The sequence below is a fragment of the Camelus bactrianus genome, chromosome 22, assembly GCF_048773025.1.
Source record: "Camelus bactrianus isolate YW-2024 breed Bactrian camel chromosome 22, ASM4877302v1, whole genome shotgun sequence".
Classification (NCBI taxonomy): Eukaryota; Metazoa; Chordata; class Mammalia; order Artiodactyla; family Camelidae; genus Camelus; species Camelus bactrianus.
The window spans coordinates 25,835,488-25,859,619 of record NC_133560.1 but is presented as its reverse complement, the minus strand read 5'-3'; the positions used below and the strand labels follow the sequence as shown (position 1 = coordinate 25,859,619).

At 52.5% G+C, this 24,132-nt stretch overlaps 1 protein-coding gene across 3 annotated transcripts; it reads left to right on the top strand.

Annotated features, from left to right (window-relative positions):
- The first annotated feature begins 815 nt into the window (after positions 1-815).
- On the top strand, positions 816-23,802 carry KANK2 (KN motif and ankyrin repeat domains 2). Of its 3 annotated transcripts, none has more exons than XM_074350812.1 (13): positions 816-949; positions 2,267-2,487; positions 3,458-3,571; positions 3,971-5,182; positions 14,424-14,597; positions 14,694-14,796; positions 15,610-15,849; positions 16,488-16,575; positions 17,067-17,286; positions 18,126-18,268; positions 19,596-19,796; positions 19,877-19,966; positions 21,646-23,802. In XM_074350812.1, the coding sequence occupies exons 3-13, from the start codon at positions 3,535-3,537 to the stop codon at positions 21,697-21,699; spliced, it is 2,562 nt and encodes an 853-aa protein (XP_074206913.1). In that variant the 5' UTR covers positions 816-949; positions 2,267-2,487; positions 3,458-3,534; the 3' UTR covers positions 21,700-23,802. The 3 variants fall into 3 exon arrangements, with proteins under 3 accessions (XP_074206913.1, XP_074206914.1, XP_074206915.1); XM_074350813.1 differs by having other exon boundaries at positions 3,421-3,571; XM_074350814.1 differs by lacking the exon at positions 2,267-2,487 and having other exon boundaries at positions 925-949.
- The last annotated feature ends 330 nt before the right edge of the window (positions 23,803-24,132 follow it).

Below are 24,132 nucleotides of genomic sequence, written 5' to 3'. Positions count from 1 at the left end.
GTTCACTACCTGCACCCCCTGACTGTTGATACAAAGACACTGAGAACTAACTGGGTGCCAGGGACGCAGCAGGAACAAATCCCCTGTCTAGTGGGGAATGCAATGCACAAATGACAGTGTCACATGTGTGCACAGAGAATAATATTTACATTTATTAAATGCTTGCTGAGTGCCCAGCCCTGTATAATTGGCTCCCAGAAAGACACTGCGCCCCCCCCCCCCCCCCCGTTCTTGGGCCTTTCTGCCTGAGGGACCTCCATTAGGGCCTTGCCTCATGGTTAGTGAATCTTCTCCACACCACTGTTAGTCAGGCAGCATTCTTAACCCCGTTTTACAGATGGGGAAACTGAGGCAGCAGAAAGTTAAAGGCTTGGTGGTGTTGGAGCCTAGGTCTTGCTGGCCATGGAGCCCAGGCCTGAGCTACGCCTGTGCAACCTAGCGCTGACCCAGCACCCCCCTCCCCCGCCTTCCCGCCCCGCGGTGGTCACGCCACCATGTACCAGGCCTGCGCTGGGCGGCTTCCAGCCCTAGGCCGGCTGGGGGAAGGGTGACCTCCCGCAGCCACCACCACCGCCCGCCCTCCGCGCCCTCCAGGAGCTGGGCCCGGGCCAGCCCCGGCCAGCCCCGCCCCCTCCCGCCCTCCCGCAGCGGCCCAGCTGCAGTGGGCCGGAGAGGACAGCGATGGGGGGACCTTGCCCCGGGGACTGGAGGAGGGGGCGAGGCCGGGCATCCCCACGAGGACACACACACCTGCCGTCCAGGTACAATCGTGTCTCCTCCCCAACCCCCTCCACCGTGGCGGGGCCGAAGGCGACTAGAGGGGGCGGGTCGGCCCAGAGGGGGCGGGGCGGGGGCGGAGCTACCATTGAGGGCCGCTCGGCCGGGCGGCGGCGCGCGGAGGACGCACGGGCGGCGGGACTCTGGGACGGCAGCGGCTGGAGCGCGGGAGGCGAGTAGGACCCGGGCTGGGTCGGGGTTCGAGTCCGGTTCGGGGTTCGAGTCCGGTTCGGGGTTCGAGCGTAGTCCCCATCCCACCCTACCCCACCTCCAATCCCGGGGCGGGATCTCGCCGGTCTCTACCAGCTGCTACCTCCAACTCCATCAGCTATGCCCAAACTTTCCGGACTTTTGAGTGTTTCGGTCCCCGTGCCTCTGTCCCGTTCGCATCTTTGACCCTGTCCCTGCTTCTCTCCCCCAACCCCATCTCCCATCTGTACCTCCGTGCCCCTTTGCCCCATCACTGCCTCCCCTTTGCTCCTCTCCCATGTCTCCGTCCTCCTTTCTATCTCTGCCTCGCCACCTCCCCCCTCGTCTGTCCTCCTTCGCCCTCCTCCGCGGCCGGGCCAGAGCCAGGCCCCAGGCGGCGGGAAGGCGGCCGAGCGTCCGGCCAGGCTGGGCCTCGGCCTGGCTGCTGAGCCGGTGTGGGGAGCGGCAGCTGTTTGCCATTAGCGGGGGACCCCCGCAGGCCCCGCCCCCTCCCTGCACGGGGCGGGGTCCCCCTCGCTCCTGTCTTAGGGGCGGGAAGACCCCAGAGACGCCCAGGCTGGTCTGGGAGGGGGGCTTTAGAAAGACCCCGCCCGACATTCAGGCCTGCCCCGGACGCAGCACCCCTTCCCAGGTCCTCCTACCTATCCCCTCTTGGGGTGTCCTGTCTCCCTTTCTCTCCATGTTTCTCTGTCCTTTCCCGTGTCCTCCCCATCCTCCAGGAGTCCTATAAAGGGAGAGGAGCCTCAGCCACAGACACCCACCGCCACTACACTTCCCCCCACCATCTTCTTTGTCCACGTTGAGTCCACACGGAGGACAGATGACTGGAGACCCTCAGACCTCAGTCTGGCTGTCTGGGAAATGGGCAGAGGGATGTGGAGAAGGGGGTGAGGGTGGCTTGGCTGGCAGTGGGGTAATCCACCAGGCTTAGGATTCAAATCTAGACCCAGCCACTTCCCGCTTCAGTGACCCTGGGCAAGTCACGGTGCATTCCTGTGACCCCAGGTACCTCCTCTGTAAAACTGGGTGATAGCTACCTACCTGGTAGTGTTGTCGTGTTGATCAAATGAGTTGCCAGGATGATGATTATAGTTAATATTGTTATTCACCCCACTCCTCTCCACCTCCAGGGGTCCCCGCAGGGGACCGTTCCTGCTCCCTGCCTCTGGTCTCTCTCAGGTCCCCAGAAAATATTTTTGATCAGCTCTCTGTTGTGCATGGGGTGAGCCTCGAGGCAGGTGGAAAACCAAATTTCCTACAATCAGTGACTGTGTTCCAGGTATTGAAAGACGGAGAAGTGAGGACAGAGACGTGGAGAGACAGGGAGAGAGAAGTGAAGAGAGACGCAGAGAGACAGACGTGGAGAGACGCAGAGACGGGGAGAGAGACGAAGTAAGACGCAAAGCAAGTGGGGCGTGAGACAGGACAAGCTCGGCTGCCCCTGGAGCCCCAGCCCCGCCTTCATGCCCGGCAGGTGCCCCATCTGGCCCATCCTCCCAGGTACGCCCTGCCCTGGTACCCATAGGCTGGAAAAGGTCCTCTCTGGTGGTGTGATGGGCTAGGACCTCCGCAGCAGGGTGGCTAGAAGTCAGACAACAGAAAGGACTGGCCAAACTCAGGAGGAGTGTTGGGGACAAAAGTGCCCTGGCAGGCCTCCAGGGATGGGGGGGCGGGTTAGTGAGAGGCCCTGATTGTCTCTCTCCTTTGCAGCCTCCAGGCATCCCCTCTGACTTCCTCCTCCCACCCCTGTGACTTCCCGGGCCTTCACCCGGCCTTCTGTCCCTGCTGCGCCCCCAAGCCTCCAGCCGGACGCATCCTGAGGGGGGAGCAGGAAGTTCTCGTGTAGCCCGGCAGCGAAACTGTTTATTTTTAGAGAAAATTGTTTCCATAAAGGGGAAAGGCTTTACTCCTCATTGCCTACCCTCAACTTTCCCTACCACTCCCCCACCCCTGCCTGGCTGACCCAGCTCTGCTTTGGGGTCCCCAGCCCTGAGCTCTAGTTCTCTTTGTGCCCCTGTGTCTCTGTCTCCCAGAGTCCTTGCAGGAAGACTATCTCCCCATTAGTGCCCCAACCCTCTGCCCACCTAAGCCCCCATCTGTCCCGGTAGCCAGCTCTTGGCCTGGGCTGGGGGGGGAGGTGCAGGAAGGGTGGGGCCTGTCGGGCTTAGGCCCCCACCCGCCGGCCCTGGGGTGGGTGGGCCTTGTGGAGGCGGGGCTGTGGGAACAGCTGGAGCCTGTCCAGGGGCTGGACAGATGTGCGAGCGGACCATGAGGATTGGTTTCTTTGTTCCAGGCCATGGGGGCCCCCCACCCTTTTCCACAGCCAGGCCGGTTGTGTGCCTATGAGAGGGTCCCACGCCCGGGGGAAGGGGGAAGTTCCAGGGGAGACAGTGATGGAGGGGGGTGGCCACATCCCCTTCCCTCCCCCTGCAGACTCCTGACTCCAGGCTCCATCACACCCCGTTCCCAGGTAAGCCTCAGCCTGTGCTGCAGGCGGTCTGACTCACGTCTCCCAAGTGACTCTCGAGGAACATCTGCAGCAAGAGGATGGCCCAAGTCCTGCACGTGCCAGCCCCCTTCCCAGGTCAGGGGTCTCACTGAGAAGAGGGCCCTGCTCTGGGGTTGGAGGTGGGGGGCCACAGTCCTTTCCTGGAGGCCCAAGGAAGGATACAACCCTGCCCTGTGAGGCGTAGGGGAGGGGAGGGGGCCCTCCTTGAGGGGGTTGAGGGAGGACACGGCCCTACCCTGAGGACTTAAATGGGGACAGCTTGGCTCTGCACCAGAGGGTCTTCCAGGGAAGGAAGTTTGTCTGAGTGTGGAGACAAGGTCTTGTCCTGGTTGGGGGTCTGAGACCAGAGACAGCTGAGTGATTGAGTGCCTGGTGGGCTCCCATCCTCTGGGCAAATAAGCCTTGACTCTCCCACCTTCACCCGGAGGAGGGGACCACAGTGTTCAGAAGCGCTGGCATCTCTCCCCATCCCAGGGACCCCTGGCCCAGCCTCCCCGCCCGCCTTCCCCGCCAAGGAGCCCGACCTGCCCTACTCCGTGGAGACGCCCTATGGCTACCGCCTGGACCTGGACTTTCTTAAGTACGTGGATGACATTGAGAAGGGCCACACACTACGGCGGGTGGCTGTGCAGCGCCGGCCGCGCCTGGGCTCCCTGCCCCGCGGCCCTGGCTCCTGGTGGACCTCCACTGAGTCCCTGTGCTCCAACGCCAGTGGGGACAGCCGCCACTCAGCCTACTCCTACTGTGGCCGCGGCTTCTACCCACAGTACGGCGCCCTGGAGGCCCGCGCCGGCTTCAACCCTCGCGTGGAGCGCACGCTGCTGGATGCCCGTCGCCGCCTCGAGGACCAGACGGCCACACCCACCGGGCTGGGCTCCCTGACCCCCAGCGCGGCCGGCTCAACGAGCTCATTGGTGGGTGTGGGGCTGCCACCCCCGACTCCGAGAAGCTCGGGACTGTCCACGCCAGTGCCGCCCAGCGCGGGCCACCTGGCCCACGTGCGGGAGCAGATGGCTGGTGCCCTGCGGAAACTGCGGCAGCTGGAGGAGCAGGTGAAGCTGATCCCCGTGCTCCAGGTGAAGCTGTCGGTACTGCAGGAGGAGAAGCGGCAGCTCACGGTGCAGCTCAAGAGCCAGAAATTCCTAGGCCACCCCACAGGGGCCCGGGGCCGAAGCGAGCTCTGCCTGGATCTCCCTGAGACCCCCGAGGACCCGGTGGCCCTCGAGACCCGGAGCGTGGGCACGTGGGTCCGAGAGCGGGACTTGGGCATGCCCGATGGGGAGGCAGCCCTTGCCGCTAAGGTTGCCGTGCTGGAGACCCAGCTCAAGAAAGCGCTCCAGGAGCTGCAGGCAGCTCAGGCCCGGCAGGCCGACCTCCAGCCCCAGGCCTGGCCACCACCGGACAGTCCGGTCCGTGTGGACACCGTCCGGGTGGTGGAGGGCCCTCGGGAGGTGGAGGTGGCAGCCAGCACAGCTGCCGGGGCCCCTGCACAGCGAGCCCAAAGTCTGGAGCCCTACGGGACAGGGCTGCGGGCCCTGGCGACTTCCAGTGGGGCTGAGAGCCCCCCTGTATTCCGCAGCCATGAGGTGGTGGAGACAATGTTCCCAATGCCCACTGCATCCACCAGCAACGTCCACCTGGTGAAGAAGATCAGCATCACAGAGCGCAGCTGCGATGGGGTAGCAGGTGAGCCATAGCGGGCCAGGGAGGATGGTGGAGGGTCCTTCTTTCTTCCTCTGAATGCCAGGGTCCGGTCCAGCCCTGGGCTTCCACCAGACAGACCAACTCCAGCTTTCAGAGCCTCAGTCTTTTTCTGCAAAAAGGGCATTGTTGTGCTGCCGACTCAGTGCCTCGAGGGACCATGTGAAGAGATTGATTGTCTGTTAAGTGTGTGTGCTCATGTCTAGCATGTTGTAAATGTCTAGAAAACAGGAGGTCCATGGGGGAGGATCCCCATGGCTGTTGGTTGCTGGGCAGAAAAAATCCTCCCTGTTTGTTCAGTTCAGTAAGTGGCAGGAACCAATCTCAGACCATGAAAAGGAAATATATTATTCACATAATTTGGGGACAGCTTCAGGTGTAGCTGGATCCAGGTGCTTAAATATCATCAGGAATCTCTAATTCTTTCTTTCTCTTCCTGTGTGCATCCTGGAGGCTTCTCTCTCAAGCGAGCAAAGATGACCCCACCTCTACGGGCATCTATCCTTGCAGCAACATGGACTGGGATCCCCTCAATCCAGATAGCACCAATAAAAATCCCAGGGGTGGCTCTCCTTGGCTGGCTTGGGTCATGTGCCATCACTGAGCTAATGACTATTTCCCTCATTGCCCAGGCCCAGATCCTGGGGATAGAGGAGCCCCACCCAAATCCTCAAGGAGGAAGGGGTTGCTCCCTGGAGGAAGTGCTGAGTCCTCATGCCAGGAAAGGGGATGTGGGATGTGCAGAATGGCAGCTGCCCCACCACCGCTGTCCTGAGGCCCCTGGGAGAAACTGCCAGAATGATTCATAATAATAACAGCTGTTCTTTATTGAACACCAGCCTGGTGCTGAGTGCTCTGATAAGTGTTTCCCCCATGGAGGGGCTACAAACAGTGGGCTGTGCAGCCAGGCAACCTGGGTTCAAATTCCACTTCTTAGTGTGTGACCTGAATGAGCAGCGTCACCATCTCCGGGTCTCAGCTTCCCCATCTGTGAAGCGACAGAATAACGGTCTCTACCCCTAGGGCCCGTGTGAATTAGCGCACTCAGTAAGCACTCAGTCAGTGTTTGTTGCTGTTTCTACTGATGATGTTCAGGTCAACTCCATTTACATCTGGGGAAACCGAGGCTCAGGGAGAAGCTTCACTTGCCCTGTGTCACACAGCTGGGATCAAAGCCCAGGCCGGCTTGAACCTGCAGCCAGGCTCAAAGGTGGAGCTCAGATCCGCATCCCAGCCTCGAATGTCAGATGGTCAGAGCCCCATGGAGGGACCAGTGGGCACAAGCTGGAGGGCGGGGACCCAGCTGTGTTTTCTTGTTTCCCCATGTTGTTCCTGGCCAGCTCTGGACTCCACCCCTGGGTTCTGCGTCTATCCCAAACATCCAGCCCTGCGACTCTGGCCCCCAGCCAGGGGCTCCGCCCGGCCCAGCCTCAAGATCTCTTGAGAGGCAACCTCCATTCCAGAGATGCTTCTAGGGCAGCCATGGGGTCTCCTTCCTTCAGGACACACAGACGTAGTGATGCCCCACACTATGCAATCTGCTGTCCCCAGAAAGTTCTCCCTTATGTCTCCCTTAACTCCCTCTTGCTGCAGCCAGCCTCAATCTCTGCCATGCTTGTGCCGAACTGGCATGTGCTAATTCATTTTAGCGCCTTCTCATTCAGCAAATGTTTATTGAGTGCCTGCTATGGGCCAGACTCTTCTAGACACTGGGGACACAGCAGTGAACAAGACAGACAAAAGCCTCTTCAATAAACAGGAGACCACAAGAAACAAGTGAAGAAGTATCATTTCAGAGGACACATGTTTGAAGCAAATAAAACAGGGGCATGGGGTGGTGGCCTGGGTTCAAATTCTCATTTCCATGATCCCTGGCTCTGTGCCCTTGAGCAAGCTGTTTAACCTCTCTGTGCTGCATTTGCAGATTGGGGGTCCTGATAGCCCAATGTCACCAGATCAGTGTGAGCTTAAATGCGTCAGTTGGTGTTGGTTCAACGTGGTACCAGGCACTGGTGGTTGCTCAAGGGTTAGCTGTTGGCTCTTTGAACCAAGATGTGAAAGGAAAGAAGCAGTCGGGTGATAGCTTGACAGGTGTTTGGACCACAGGTTCTTTTAGGTCGATCAGCTCAGAGGATGAGTCAGGGAGGGCTCCCTGGGAGAGGAGGCAGCAAGGAGCCCAACCTCTCTGCCACCTAGAATTTGTTCACTGCAGCCAAGAGCAGGGATGGTAAGAGGCAGCCTTCCTCTTAGGCTGGCAAAGGTGGGTGAGGTAGGCAGAGGCCTGGAGACCCCATAAAGTCTCAGCCACCCCTCACCTTTCAAAGGCACCACAGAGATTAGTGGGGGAAGGAGCAGCCAGGCACATGCATCCATAGGGTCTCTCCAAGGCTCTGAAATTTCCTGTGCTCTTGTTTGAAACATTCATATGAAAGCAATTCATATTCTTTGTGGAAGGTCTGGAAAATACGGAAGAATCTACAACACAAAGTAAAACCCCCATCAACCCACCACCGCCCAGACACAGCTGCTGTCAACACTTCTTCTTTCCTTCCATTTTTTCTGTAATGCGGAAAATAATATGTAGTTTTCAATTCTGGCGACACCAAGCTGATGGAATTTGCTGTGCTGCCTTATTTTATTTTTAAAAGCATTTAGGCAGCCCTGACTATGGGCCAGGGCATCATTTGATGCCCATTTCATATTTTAATTCATTTATACCTCCAGGGCCCCAATGAGGTGGGTGGTGGTTTTAACCCTCATTTTACAGATGAGGAAACTGAGGCACAGGGAGATAAAGGAATTTGCCCACAGTTCTCAAAGCCAGGATTTAAACTCTTTGATTTCTTTGATTTAACATTATGCCAGGGAAATTTCTTAATTCTTTTTTTTTCCTTAATTTTCTTTTTGTGAAGGGGAGGAGGTAATTAGGTTTACTTACTTATTTTTTTTAGAGGAGGTACTGGGGTTTGAACCCAGGGCCTCGTGCATGCTAAGCGTGTGCTCTACCACTTGAACTATACCTTCCCCGCCTTAATTCTTCTTAATTGCTTTACACACCATCTCCCGTGGACTCTCTCCCTTCCTGCACTGGTTGGCCAAGTGATTTAAATTTTTAAAATTTTCTTTTTGTACTTAAGGAGCCCAAATCTGAGTTAATCTAATTCTTTGGCTGGTGGCAGCTAGCCCCACTGGGCTGCACGTGGCACCTGTCTTGTTTTGCTTTAATTCTTTTTCCAACTTCATCTTCCATCTTTATTGCTGAAGATTGACAAATATTTTCAGCTTTGCAAGGCATCCGATCTCTATTGCAACGACTCAGTTCTTCCCCACCCTCCCCACCACCTCCAGCTTTACTGCGATATGTTTAATATACAGAAAATTGCACATTTTTAATATATACATTTTGATGAATTTGGTGCCTCCGTTCTGCCTTTGTAGCATGTAAGCAGACATAGACAATACATAAATGAACGAGCATGGTTATGTGCCAATAAAACTCTATGGGCGGACACTGATATTTCTATTTCATACAGTTTTCACATGTCCCAAAGAGATTCCTTCGTTTCATTTTTTTGCAGCCATTTCAAAATATAAAAACTGCCCACAGGCTGTGGTTCACCACCCTCTGCTCAATCACACCCTGCCCTCCCCACTGTAATATCATTCCTTGCAACCCACCTTCCAGAAGCTATATAGATATCTTAGTATTCTTAAAAAATATGCCCTGTTCCTGTTTAATTTCCTAAAATGGTATTGTGCTTTAGGGGGGGAAAAAATCTCATTCTGTTTCCTATTTTTTTCTTCCTTACACGCTGTTTTCGAATTCTCCACCCTGATGTTTATAAATCTGGTTTGTCTCTTTTAATGACTGTGTAGCTTTCCGCCCTAGGTATGTGTTCTTTCTTATCTGATCCCCCCCTTGGTGGGCACCTAGGTTACTTCCAGCTCCTGGCTGCCGTGAACGGTGCTGGTACTATCATTGCCTGCTCCTTCCCGAGGGATTGCTGGGTCACAGAGAATTCAGTTCATTCCAGATTTTGTCTGGTCTTCTCTGGAAAGGGTCTTCTTGTCCACACTCCCAGCAGCCATGCTTTGGTCTGAGGTGCCCATTTCCTCACATCCCTACTAACATATAGTTTTATCTGTCTTTCTAAATTTTTGTCCATCTTATGCTGGTGCCAAGTGGTATCTTCTTGTTTTAATTTGCATTCCTTTGGGGAAGGGACCTGGGGTGTCAGGGGGGACACAGACAGCATCCCCTGAGTGGGATGCTGCGGTAACCACACTCAAAGGAGACGCCACCAGGGAAACAGAATAAAGGAAAATTAGCATTCCTTTGACTTCTGGTGAGATGGGGCACCACCGTATATGTTTAATAAAAATCCTCTGTGAATCACTTACTTGTAGTCATTGTCCATTTTGCTTTGGGCAATTTTGAGATATACCTGGCATATTCCAGAATAGGGGTTGTCAAACTATAGCAGGCAGGCCAAATCCAGCCCACTGCCTGTTTTTATATAGTGAGCTCAGAATGGTTTTTATGTTTTTATTTATTTTTATTTTTAATGGAGTTACTGGGGATTGAATCCAGGACCTCATTTATGCTAAGCACGTGCTCTGCCACTGAGCTATACCTACTCCCACTCTCGGTTTTTATGTTTTTAAATGGTTGAACAATGTGAAAAGAAGAATAACGTGCAATTATGAACAAAATTATATGAAATTCAAATTTATGAGAACACAGCCACACCCATTCATTTAATATGTACTGTCGAGGGCTGCTTTTTCTCTATTTGAGAACTTATGGTCCACTTAGCCAAAAATATTTACTCTATCTGGCCTCTTACAGAAAAATTTTGTTGACTCCTGTTCTAGGAGATAATTCCTTGCCTGTTTTTGGCGTTATGACTGTCTTCCCACAGCTTGTATCCTTCTATCAATTAATTTTGCCTAGGAGTCCTTTTTTTTTTAAAACCAAATAGATATCTTCATGTTGAAATAGTTAAACTCATCATATTTTTCTTTTTTTTAATTTTAATTTTTTTCCACTTGTGAGATATAATTGACATAACATGATATTAGTTTAAGGTGTACAAATTACTAATTTGATATATGTGTATATTGCAAAATGATTACCACAGTAAGTTTAATTAACATCCATCACCTCACAGAGTTACAGTTTTTTTTCTTGTGGTGAGAACTTTTAAGATCTACTCTCTTCGCAACTTTCAAATACACAGTACAGTTACCATGCTGTACATTAATATCCCCAGGACTTATTTGCAAGCAGACCTCAGAGATATTGTGGGTTTGGTTCCAGACCCCTGCAGTATAAAGCAAGTCACACACTTTTTTGGTGCATATGAAATTTATGTTTACACTGTAGTGTAGTCTATTATGTGTGTGGTAGAATTAATGTCTAAAAAAAGTACACATCTTAATTAAAAAATAGTTCATTGCTAAAAACCGCTAACTATCAGCTGAGCCTTCAGCAAGTCCTAGTCTTTTTGCAATAGTAACATCAAAGATCACTGATTACAGGTCACTGTAACAAATAAAATAATAATGAAAATGTTTGAATTATTGTGAGAATTACCAAAACGTGACACAGAGACACGGAGCGAACAAACACTTGGAAAAATGATGCTGGTAGGCTTGCTCAACGCAGGGGTATCACAAACCTTCAATTTGTAAAAAAAATGCAATATCTGCAAAATGCAGTAAAGTGTAGCCCAATAAAAGAAAGTGTTCCTGTATCTTATACCTGGAGGCTTGTACCTTTGGACCACCTTCCCCCGTCCTAGCCATCCCCCACCTCTGGCAGCCGCCAATCTGTTCTCTCTGTATCTTGAGTTCGGTTTCTTTTGATTCCACATTTAAGTGAGATCGCCTCGTACTTTCCACATGTGGTTTGTGCTTAGAGGACTTTTTTTTTTAATTGAAGTATAGTCAGTTACAGTGTGTCACTTTCTGGTGTACAGCACAGTGTCCCAGTCGTGCATATGCATATATTCATTTTCATATTCTTTTTTATTAAAAGTTATTACAAGATATTCAATGTAGTTCCCTGTGCCATACAGAAGAAATTTGCTTTTTAACTATTTTTATATATAGTGGTTAACATTTGCAAATGCTTAAGGGACTTTTTAAAGTGGTCTTTCCCTTTCTTGAGGCCCCCAATATTCTGCTACATTTTCTTCCTGTCGCTTTGTAGTTGAGCCTTCATATTAATCCTACAGAGGTTTTTTTTCTAAGAAAATGTTTTATTGATGTATAGTTGATTTACAATGTTGTATTAGTTTCTGGTGTACAGCATAGTGATTCAGCTATACATACGTGTATATATACATATTCTTTTTCATATTGTTTTTTGTTATAGGTTATTATAAGATATTGAATATAGTTCCCTGTGCTGTACCATAGGACCTTGTTGTTTATCTATTTTATATGTAATAGTTTATTTGGTTAATCCCAAGCTTCTAATTTATCCCTACCCTCCTTTCCCCTTTAGAAACCGTAAGTTTGTTTTCCATGTTCATGAGTCTATTTCTGGTTTGAAAATAAGTTCATTTGTCTCATTTTTTTAGAGTGCACATAAAAGTGACTTCATATGATATTAGTCTTACTCTGTCTGACTTACTTCACTTAGTATGATAATCTCTAGGTCCATTCGTTTTGCTACAAATGACATTAATTATTTTTATGGCTGAGTAGTATTCCATTGTGTGTGTGTGTGTGTGTGTGTGTGTGTGTGTGTGTGTATACAATTTCTTTATCCAGTCATCTGTCGATGAACCTTTAGGTTGCTTCCATGTCTTGGCTACAGTATATCGTGCTGCTATGAATACTGGGGTACGTATCTTTTTGAATTGGAGTTTTCTCTAGATATATATGCCTTGGAGTGGGATTGCTGAGTTGGACTTTAGTTCTTTTTTTTAAATGCATACACACACATATATATTTTTTTCAAATTCTTTACCATTATAGCTCATTACAAGAAATTAAATATAGTTCCCTGTGCTGTACAGTAGGTCCTTGTTGTTTATCTGTTTTATATATAGTAATGTGTACCTATTAATATCAAACTCCTAATCTATCCCTCCCCCCCAACCCCGGATTTTAGTTCTTATAGACAAATTTTGGTAACAGTTTACCCTGTCTCCCGGTGGAATAACAATAATAACTATTATCAGTTTTATTATTGTTATTGTTATTTCAGTATTGCAGTGTCTGACCTTGAACTTCTCAAGCTGGAAGGCGCCATCCAAGCTTTTGGGGGGGTGGGGCCTGCTCCCCCCCCCCCCCGGGCAGGACTGGCCAGGAGGCTGCTCGACTTCACTTTTTTTTTTTTTTCACTTTTTAAAAAATTGTGGTAATATACATGTAACGTAAAACTTACTTTCTTAAGCATTTTTAAGTGTCTGGCTCAGTGTTAATAAGCACATTCACGGTGTTGTGCGTCCATCCCCACCTCCATCTCCAGAGCTTTCCCATCTTCCCAAACTGAAACTCTTGCCCCAGTCACCACCGACTCCCCACCTCTGGCCCCCATCCCCTGGCAGCCACCAGCCTACTTTCTGTCTCTATGGATTTAACTCTCCTAGGGACCTCATGTAAGTAGGATCATGCAGTATTTGTCCTTTTGTGACTGGCTCCTTTCACTGAGCAGCATGTCACTCCACCTGATTTTCTGAGCCTCCCAGGCGTTTACATCAGGAGGCTTGAGTTCAGACTGACATTGAGATTGTCAACTGGTCCTTCTGCCTCCTGACACCTTCCACTTGGCCACACAGTGCTTTTGTTTGTTTGTTTGATGTGAATTTATTGACAAGGCTTAGAAAAATAAAAATTAGGAGATTCACATTAAAAGCCGGCGTTGGATCTTGGGTCCCCTCGGGAGTTGGAGTTCCGGCTCTGGAATCAGCCCGGCCCAGCCCTGCCCTGGGCTCGGACGCCGTCGGAAGTGTTTATGGCCAATGTGTCATCTGTTCAATGTGCTTTACTTGTGCTGAGTGTTGACTCCCTGTTCTTAGCTCAAGTCAAGTGTCGCCCACAGACTTGAGGAAGTAGTTACTGTCAAAAAAAAGTTAACCGTTAAGGGGAATTAAAATGAATTGGTCTGCAGAGCCCATGGCTGGTGGCAGGAAGGGGACATCCTGGGGAAGTGGTGACAAGGAAGCCACATATGGCCTGGGAGGACCTGAGAGGGTTCCGAGACCCAGGCAGCCACTTGAAGTGGTGACTGGGTTTTTGGGATCCCCAGCTGGGGGAGCACCCTTGAGGGCAGGGGTGGGGGCTGGGTCCCACAAGGTCACATATGTTCTCAGACCAACTTGGGTGGGCTTTTTCTAATTGTGATAAAGTGTGCACAACATAAAAGGTACCATTTTAACCACATTTGAGTATCCAGTTTGGTGGCATTAAGCACGTTCACATTGTTGTGCAGCCATTACCACCATCCATCTCATTTTCATTGGCCCAAACTGAAACTCTCCCTGGGTGAGGTTTTAATTTTCATTTTCTAATAGTCCTTATTGTTTCTTTTTCATGATTATTAACAGAACACCTGCTTCACTAAGTAAAGAAGGAAGCCAGATACAAAATGATTACGGCATAAGTCTGCTTCTGTTAAAAAAATTATAATATTAAATCTTATCAAAATATAGTTTACAATTCTCCTGAATTAACAAATTGTTCTTCAAGTGCTCTTGATGTGCAGGTGTTGCTCTAAGCTCTTTCCCCGACATTACTGTCTTTAGTCTGTACGACTCCATGATGTAGGAAATGTCATTTGTCTGAGGCACAGAAAGGTTAAGTGACTTGCCTGAGGTCACACAGCACTTCTGTGGGAGATTTGAGTCCCTACTGGGACCACTATGCTTAGCTGTGGTTTCCAGACACAATGCTCAGTATGATGTCAGAGTCGGGGTCACAAGCCAGGATTACGGGGTCACATGGTCCTCCCTGATCCTGACCAGCTGTGAGGCAGGAAACAAAGTGTGGTTGGAATTGGATTCTGCCACTTGTTAGCTGGGTGACCCTCTGTGCCTCAATTTCCTTATTTGTAAATAACCCATCTTCTGCACGGGCTGGGAAGACTTGATGAAGAAATGCAAGAGTGAGCCTTCAGGGCACCTGGTTCTGTGACCCCAGGAGGCAGTTATTATTACTGTTCTTATTTTGCTATTGTTGCCCAGAGTGAGAGCCTCTTTTCGTGTCCTGTCAGGTCTCCCACAGGCTCCTGCAGAGTCGTCCTCCTCACGCACGGAGTCTGAGGGGCCCTCCCTGGCACAGCCCGAGAAGAACACAGGCCGGGTGCCTGCCTGTGATGCCACCAACAGGGAGCCCACCAGGCAAGCAGCCTCTCAGGAGTTGGAGTCACAGGAGGCCGGGGGAGTAGGTAAGTGGGGGTGGCCGCTGAGAGGGCCAGGCACCAGAGGCCCAGGGGTGGGGTCTGGCTTTGGGAGACCCTCACCACACCACCCTTCCCCACCAGGTGGGGCCCAGGCAGGCGTGCGGTCCATCATGAAGCGGAAAGAGGAGCCCACAGACCCCGAGGGCCGGCGGAGGAGCCTCCAGTTCGTGGGGGTCAACGGCAGGTAAGAGGACTGACTGGTCTCAGCCCCTTGCTTTTATTCATTCATTTAACAGAAGCACAGCAGACAGATGAGGAAACTGAGGCCCAGTGGGGCCCAGGGGGCTGGCTCCAGCGCCTGTGCAGTTACTGCTCAGCCATCCTGCCCCTCAGGAGCTGCCAGACTCCACTCGCCTCCCCGCTGGAGCTCCTGGTCCAGCGCGCTCTCGGGCACTAATAGGCAGTTTCAGTGCAGCATGGTTGGAACAATAATGGGGGATGCTTAGGCAGCATGGGGCCCTGGAGGAGGCAGTGATGGCTCCAGGAAGTCACTGATGGAGGGGACACATGTCTACAGGACAAGCAGAAGCTTGCAGGGTGCAGAGTGGGGGGGCGCGGTCCCTTGGTGGAGGGCACAGCCTGGATGAAGGCTCAGAGCTGGGACGGAGCACTGACGTGAGAAGCAGGAGGACTGGGGAATGATGGTCAGGGACAGTTGGGGGACGTGAAGCGTGGACTTTGTCTAGAGGGAGCAAGAAGCACGAGGGTCCTATGTGCAGTGGGGTGAGGGTCTGAACCAGCATAACACCTGTGTAAAGAGCAAAGCAGGAAGGGTATCAAAGGATGGAAGGGAAAAGCAGTGCCCCTCCCTACCCCCAAGCACGATCACAAACATAGCCAGTATTTACTGAGCACTTACTGTGTGCCAGGTGCTGTAAGCGGCATCCCTGCAGCCCTGTGAGGGTGATACTGTCATTATCCCCATTTAACAGATGGGGAAACTGAGGCCCAGAGAGGTCAAGTGCCCCTCCCCCACCACCTGCAGTGTCTCCCCCAGGTATGAGTCCTCATCTGAGGACTCCAGCACGGCAGAGAACTTCTCGGACAACGAGAGCACAGAGAACGAGGCCCCGGAGCCGGAGGAGAGGGTCCCGAGTGTGGCCGAAGCCCCCCAGCTCAGGCCCAAGGAGATGGCAAAGGCCAAGACCAGCCAGGAGGAGTGCCAGCTGTCCCGGGAGCCTCGGCACATGCCCACAGCTGAGGGGGCGTCAGGATCCAATGCAGAGGAGGAGATCCGGTCTGTTTTCTGTGTGGGAGGGATTCAGGCAGGGCCTAGGGGGACAGAGAGGTGACTTCCACCTCAAATGCCATCATTCAGACCCTCTGAGGGAAACTCCCATCAGTCATGCACACCTTAGTCTGAATTAGTGAACAAGTACTTTTCTCCTGGACATCTGAAAGTGTGGAGATTTTGATAAAGGGCCTGATGGGGGCAATTTGGGCTGTTGGGGCTAGGATTTAAGGGGCAGGCAGTTTGTCCTTAAGCCTCCCACCTTCTTTGGGACATTTGCCCCACCTGCCCCTCCTGTTTATGTTTCTTTTTCTCTCCCCTGATGAAAAATCTGCCCTCAGAAAAAGATTTTCCATCTGCCACTGGCCACTTGGAATTTTGGCCTTTGCATCCACTTTGTCTTGGGGTTGGTATGTTCTTCATGTTGGCCCCTGGGGGTACAGTGTAAAAGTGTGTCCCCAGAGAAGTGGGGTGTGAGATTCCACCACTCTGGTAAGCCCTGGCAGGACTGGGTGAGGGCCACCCTGGTGGAGGGAGTTGAGGCCCTCTCTGAGCACCGCAGCTGGATGTGGGGAGTTGAGGGCACTCAGGAGGCTGAGGTGGGTGCTCCCAAGATAAACTCCCCATTCATCTGCCCCTGGCAGGATGGAGCTCAGCCCTGACCTCATCTCAGCCTGCTTGGCCCTGGAGAAGTACCTGGACAACCCCAAAGCCCTCAGCGAGCGGGAGCTGGTACGCTGGGGCCCTGGGCCTGGGGTGGGGGTCTCCTTCCCTCCACCCCCACCCCAGCTTCTCTTCGTCTACAGTGTCTTTCTACTCCTGCCTCTTGAGGATCCAGGCTGGAAGCTTGGGGTGGGTGGGTGCTTGAGTCGTGGGTCTTAGAGATGTGCAAGGGAGGTGAGGAGGGGCCGAGGATGATGGCCTGCCAGCAAAGCTGGCCTTGGTTTGTTCCTTCAGGGGCTTGAGGGAAGGAGCTGGATTATTTCCCTTCATGGGTGTCTGCACTTGCCTTTGAAGATCACATCCAGGCTGGAGATGCTCACCCCTTCCTCTGAAGGCATATCTGGGACGGCAGTGTCTACACTTCCTGTAGGGTCTTGGGACGGGGACACTATACTTTGCTCCAGGGGGCTCATCTGGTTCAGAATGGGGATGTCTACACACCCCTTGTGGGGCTTCATCTGGGCCCTCACGCCCCCTTGTCCTCCCCAACCTGCATCCAGAAAGTGGCCTATACCACGGTGCTGCAGGAGTGGCTGCGCCTGGCCTGCCGCAGCGACGCCCACCCGGAGCTGGTGCGGCGCCACCTGGTCACCTTCCGGGCCATGTCAGCGCGGCTGCTGGACTACGTGGTCAACATCGCCGACAGCAACGGCAACACCGCGCTGCACTACTCCGTGTCCCACGCCAACTTCCCCGTGGTGCGGCAGCTGCTGGACAGCGGTGAGCCCGGCGGGGCGGGACGAGGGGTTCTCTGGCAGGCAGGCTGGCTGACACCCTGGGTTTGATAATCTGATGGGGGAGCACTGCCCTCCCAGTCTGGCGGAGGAGATGCCACCCTCACAGTATGATGGGGGAGACACTGTCCTCCCAGTCTGGTGAGGGAGGTACAGGCCCTACCTGTGGCCCCATTGTATTGGAAAAGGCAGACATGATCTTATGGAAAACTAGTGGCCCTTCCACCACCCCTAACGACCCCTGTATAATGAAGGTGACACCTCTGGAACCCTACTCTGAGGGAAGGACGTGGCCTCTGGTCTGGGGATTGGAGAGAAGTTGGGGTCCTCAATTAGTCAGGAAGAAAGTTGCCCTTCCTTGGTGTGATGGGGAAGACACGGCCCCCTCGTCCGTCTGATAAAGGAGGCAGAGCCCACACTCTAAAGGAAAAGACAGGGGCCAGTCTGAAAGGTGACTGGGGGCTCTTCCAGATTAACGAGGGAGACACAGTTCCTACTTTCAGCCCTAAGTGTCGGTGCCAGTGTCCGGGGGGCCCCAGTCTGCTGGAGCAGATGCAGCCTCCACCTCTAGGAGTCCCTCCCGTAATGGAGATGGATACCCGGGGGCAGAATGGGGTTCTCAGGCCAAGAGAAAGGAGGAATTAGGCCATGCCTAGCCTGATGGAAGAGACACAATACCCAGCGCTCGTTACGGGTGGTGAGCAAGGCTTCCAGTCTGACGGCAGAGATGTGGCCTGGTCCTCGGGGACCCTCCCCCAGCCTTGAGGCACACTGGCCAGCATCAGGGGACCTGTGGGCTGATGTCCTCCTGGCGCCTCCCCTCAGGTGTCTGCCAGGTGGACAAGCAGAACCGAGCCGGCTACAGCCCCATCATGCTCACCGCCCTGGCCACCCTGAAGACCCCGGATGACCTCGAGACTGTCCTGCAGCTCTTCCGGCTCGGAGACGTCAACGCCAAAGCCAGCCAGGTACGGGCCCTCGGGGCTGCGTACCAGGAGGGGCCTTCCCACTTACTAAGGCCTGGCTGTGCCCCAAACCCAAGGGGAGGGTTCCCACCCCACAGGTGAAGAAACTGAGGCTCAGAGAAGTATTTGTTTCCTCTAGGTCAAATTAGAAGAGAGGGGACTTGAACCTGGCGGTCCAGCCCCTGAGCCCCATTCTTAATGAACTGCCTGTCAGGCTGCCTCTGATATAGGACCCTGTGATGGAAACGGGAGGGTGTGGGAGGACATGGGGTTCCTCAGCCTCTCAGCCTTTCTTAATCCGACACCATCCCACATCCTGCTCGGTAATTTACTGAACAGCAACTGGACACTGGGGACTGCAGTATTGGACAAGCAGGCACAATCCCTACCCTCCCAAAGCTCACCAGCCAGCCCAGAGCTCCAGGAGCCCAAGCATGGGAGGCTTGGAATGGGTTCGGACTCAGGGCTGCAGGAAGCCACTGGGGGTGTTTAAAAGCAGGACATGTGGGATGGGCTGCCTTCTGGTTTGAAATCTCCCTTTGGCTGAGTGATAGGGAGCAGAAGCTAGGAGATTATGGAGGTGACTGGGGTGTGGACGAGTGTCAGGCAGAAGAGCAGGGCAGCCAGGACCCTATGAGGACAGCGAAGAGGGGAGAGATTTGCAACAGCCTACACGCAGTGACAAAAGGGGCATGCTGTGATGACACATAACAGAAGCTGCTTGCTTTTTTACTGTTTTCTTTCTTTTTAAAATTCTTTTGGTGGTTTAAATTTTTTAATTGAGGTGAAATGCACATAAGATTAACCCTTTTCTACTTTTTTTTTTTAATTAAAAATTTTCTTTTTTTTTGTCAGGGGTGGGTAATTATGTTTATTTAGTTTTTAGATGGAGGTACTGGGGATTGAACCTAGGACCTCATGCATGCTACCATTGAGCTATTTCCCTCCCTCTGATTTGATTTTTATGGAGGTTTACTTGGCACACAGAATAGTGTACAATTTTTAGCTCAACATATTTTTACATACATCTGTGCCTATGAGTTAGGAATCTGATTTAGGTGGGTGTAAGGGTGGGGAGGCATAGAGTGCCTCCCCGAGGAGGAGACATTTAAGCTGAGACCTGAGAGATGAGAAAGAGCCAGCAGGAGGAAGAGGGACCAGCAAGTGCAAAGGCCCAGTGGTAGGTAGGATTATTTGAGGTGCAGAAGGAGGCCCTCAAGTGGAGGTGCTGTTAGCATCAGAGTACTCAGGAACCATGGAAGGTTCTGGAACAGGGGTGTCACGCTCTGCAGTCTGCATGATCCATAAGCCTGTTCCTTGCCCTGCCCAGGCGGGGCAGACAGCCCTGATGCTGGCAGTCAGCCACGGGCGGGTGGACGTGGTCAAAGCCTTGCTTTCCTGCGAGGCGGACGTCAACGTGCAAGATGATGACGGCTCCACAGCCCTCATGTGCGCCTGCGAGCACGGCCACAAGGAGATCACGGGGCTGCTGCTAGCCGTGCCCAGCTGCGACATCTCCATCACCGACGGTGTGAGTCCCCATCCTGGCGCACCCCGGGGAGGGTAGGAGCCCAGTGCAGGGCGTCAGCATAGAAAACGGATGCTTTACAGGATGGGAGCACAGCTTTGATGGTGGCCTTGGACGCGGGACACAGTGAAATTGCCTCCATGCTGTATTCCCGCATGAACATCAAGTGCTCGGTGAGTCTCAGTCTCCGCCGGGCAGCGGAGGGGAGCGGGGGTCCTCGGGGGGCGGATGGTTTAGGGGGCCTATGTCAAGGACCGTGTGGTCAGCTGCTTGTTGAACCTTCCCGCTGCCCCCGTGAGGAAATAAGGCACAGAGAGCTGAGACTGCAGCCCCAGGTGACATCACAATATTCGAACCCAGATCTGTCTGGTTCCAGATGCATGCCCTTCGTTACCACACGGAGGACCTCCGCTTTGACTCGAAGCATGCAGTGTATTAACGGCCTTGAGAGGTCTCACTGTAAAGAGACCTAACCTAGCTGTGTCTAACTCAGTATTTCTCTGATTAGACCACAGAAATCTGGGTTTTTGGTTTTTTTTTTAAATCATGCCTGTTAGCAAAACACTCTTTTGGAAACCTTAACAGGAGGGTAAAGTTGATACTTTCCGTGTCCTGAGTGCTTGATGGAGGAGACAAGCCCTTCCAGTCTGATGGGGGAGACAGGGGTACACCTCATAAGTCTCCAAAGCCCTGCCCTTGTCTGATGGAGGAGACAGTCTAAGGGACTGTGTACCAGGTGCCTCTCAACAAGTGTGATTTCTTGAACCTCCCACAATAACCCAGTTCAGTTGCATAAAGTACTGTTATTATTTCCATTTTTTAGGTGGGGAAGCTGAGGCTTAGAATGGTTACACTCCTGGCCCAAAGTCTCACAGACAGGAGGGACAGGGACCTCGGGGTCTGAATCCAAACCGGGGTCAGGAGCCTCGCTGCTCCTTTGCACTTGCCTGAGGCATGTCTGGGGCTGGGTTTGAGGAGGGTGTGGTGGATGTCGACCACAGCAATTTGCCAGGAGAGAGAAGGTTGCTGAGACATAAGCCACGTGGCTCTCACCTGGCTTCCAGGTTCTTCCTGAGGCTCCAGGTCTTTCTGGCTTCACTCCTCAGGGTGTGAGGACAGCTGAGCCTCAGGTGTGGCGCTCAGGGCATCACCTGGGGATCAGCTCTGGGCTTCTTTTCCTCAGCTGGGAGATGAGGGTGATGGGGCTGGGTAGTGTCCTGCTATACGATGTGTTGTCCTGCTCCCAAGGACTGCTGAGGGACAAACCCCACTCCTCCATCACTGTCCACCTGGACCACTGCCACTACCCCTGCCCTGGTTCCCTAGCTCCCACCCTCACTGCCCCTCCAATCTGTTCTCCCCAGAACAGCTAAGGTCACTCGTCGGGGTCCATCCCACCTCTGCTCACAGACCTCTATGGCTCCCACCACCCCACTTGGAGAAAAAGCCAAAGTCATCCACAAAGCCCACCAAGCCCTGCTTGACCACCCTCACCTGTCCCCTCTCTCCTTCCCCTCTGCCTTGCTCACTGTGCTCCAGCCACACTGGCCTTATCCTTGCCCCTGCCTCAGGGCCTTTGCACTTGCTGTTTCCTTTGCCTGGACTGCCCTGCCCCTTAGCTGGCCCCCCACCATCACCCACTCTCCACATTCATCACCTTCCATTCCTACTCCTTCGGGAGAATCCTCTACTCCATTCACATGTGTGTTTCTCCGAAGCATCTCCTCCTCAGCGTTGCTTCCTTGAGGCCAGGAGGCCAAGGCCTTTTCACTCACTGCAGGTGCAGGGCCAGCCAACAAAGTTGGCACCTTGAAAGGATGCCAAATGAAAGGAATCCTGCTTCTCGTTTCAGTTTGCCCCGATGTCTGATGATGAGAGCCCTGCGTCATCCTCTGCAGAAGAGTAGCTGTGAGGGGGTGGTCCCCAGAGGTGCCTCTCCTCGGGGAAGGGGGTGCCAGGCAGCCCCAGAGTGGAGCCTCGTCCCTCATCCCTCCTCCCTGGTCCCCTCCCTGGCCAGCCCCCAACCCATCCCCACCAAGGCCCAAGTCTTCAAGGCAAGTGGGTTTTTCTTCTGCTTCCCGGGGGGAGCCCCCAACAGCGACAAGACTTCAGCTATAAGCTGGTTTTTCCTAGTACCCCAGTTCAAAGCAGCCGCAACGCAGACCAGAGCTAAATTCTTATATAATTGGTGCCAGTGGCTGATGCTGGGGCGTGGGTTTGTGAAGAACACTGAGAACAATTGACTGGCAATATACGTGGAGGAGGGTGAGAGGGGAAAAATATTGTATTTTTAAATCATTGTCAGGGGAGAGGGGAAAAAAATCAGGTTATTTGTTGCCAGATTTGAAAGTCACTGGAATCGCACATTTTCCTTTGAATCCTGAATGTTACTACACATGGATCGGATCGCGTCTGGAGTGGCGTAACGCCCCCTCGCCACACCTCCCCCTCCATTTAATTGTCTGGTATATAATAGCATCTTGTCCACTCCCACCCGACCCCAGACGGCTTTCTTAGTGGAATTTTCTTCTGGTCTCTTCACACAGCAGATCCTGTCCTTGTCACCCGGGGTAGGAAATGTCATTGTTTCTTCTGCGTTCTGCTTGTTGTCACAGCCAGTGTCACCCCTATTCAGGTGGGGTGGGGTGGGGGGAGCTCAGGACCCAGCAGCCGAGATGTGCCAGCAGTTCCCATGGAGAAATTACCCAGCAATCCATCCCCTCCCTGCAGGGGGGCCCTGGCAGATACTCATTTTCCTAGAAAAATCCTTCAGACCTGGAGACGCAGGAAATGAATCCAGTTCCCAGAGTGGCCGCTGCATCCCTGGGCTTGGCACCCCAGTGACGGGGCCATCCTTGTCCTCTCCAGACTCCAGAATTTCTCTCCTCAAAGGAAAGAAAACAGGGCATGAGACTGTGGCAAAGCATTGGCGCAGGGCCAGCAACGCCATGTGTGCTCCATTAAAAGTTGGCTGCCCCCAAGGGCTCCCAGTGCAAACTTAAAGAGACAGGGCTTTGCCGAAAACCAAACAAGGGCCAGCTGGGTTTTTTTGGGTTTTTTGTGTGTTTTTTTTTTTTTTTTTTTGGTTTTCAAACAACCTACAGGCTTTCCAGAGCTGCCTGGAATGGAGCCTGCTGGAAATGGGGCTCTCCCAGCACACGCAGTTCCCTGCATGACCTGTTTTGTCCTGAGAATCTCAATGCAGTTTTTTCTCATTCTTTCCTTTTGTGACCAAAAAGAAGGTGGGGACCAGGTTTTGAGTCTCAAAAAGTGCCTTGTGACTGGACAGTGAGACCCCTAGCTCTTAGGTGTCCTGCCCTCCCTTGTCCATTTCTCAGCTCGGCCATCAGGGTTGAAGCCAAACCCCAGCAGGACAGAGCAGTCCCTTCGGCCCTTACATGTTCATTCAGTAAAGCTAAGTGCAGGCTTCTCTCCTAGAAAAGTAGGTTTCCTGGCTTGATAGAGTCCGGCTTGCTTTGATTCTGATGGAAGGGATGTTTCCTAAGACAGAGAGCTTGGATGATGAAAGGAGACATCCCAGTTTGTGTGTGTGTGTGTTTGTGCACGCGCACACACATGTACGCATAAACTGGAGGGGGGACAGAACCCAAGCTGACTGGGGGTGAGCATTAACAGAAGGCCACAGCTCTGGGCAGCTTTGAGAAGTGGTACAAAAGTTGTGTGCCTGTGTGTCTGGCCCTGGAGCCAGTGGGTGTGTTTATTTGAAACTTCCAGAAGCAGCTCTTTAAACTGCGCCCCCCCCACCATAAGTCCGTATTTATCCCTGTGTTCTCTTGTCCCCTACGCCCATTGGGCTTGGCGTGTCAGTCTACAGGGGTCCTGCCTTTGACCCTGCTCTCTTCTCACATGTACTCATGACCTTGAACTTCACTTTCCGACCACGGTACGTCCATAAAGTCAGTATTACACTTAAATGAAGTATTCCTTTTTGTAATCATTTTTTAGAAGGTAAAGGAATTTAATAAAGCTACCTTATGATAATACCAAAGCATCTGTATCTGGTCTTGTCTCACTGAACTCATCCTGAAGCTTTAAAATCGATCTCTTTTTAAAAACTGACTTACTTGAACAGTGTTCGACGCTACAGAAAAGTGGCAAGACTATTACAGTAAACTCCCTTACGCTCTGCCCTACACTGGCACTGTCCAAGACTGTAGCCACTAGCCACCTGTGGCAATTTCCACTTAAATGTAAATCAACTGTAATTAATTCATGCTCAGTGGCTGCATGTGGCTGGTGGCTACTGTACTGGGCTGCAGAGACACAGAGCCACCACCACTGTGGCAGAAAGTTCTAATCAAACCCACTGTGGACAGCT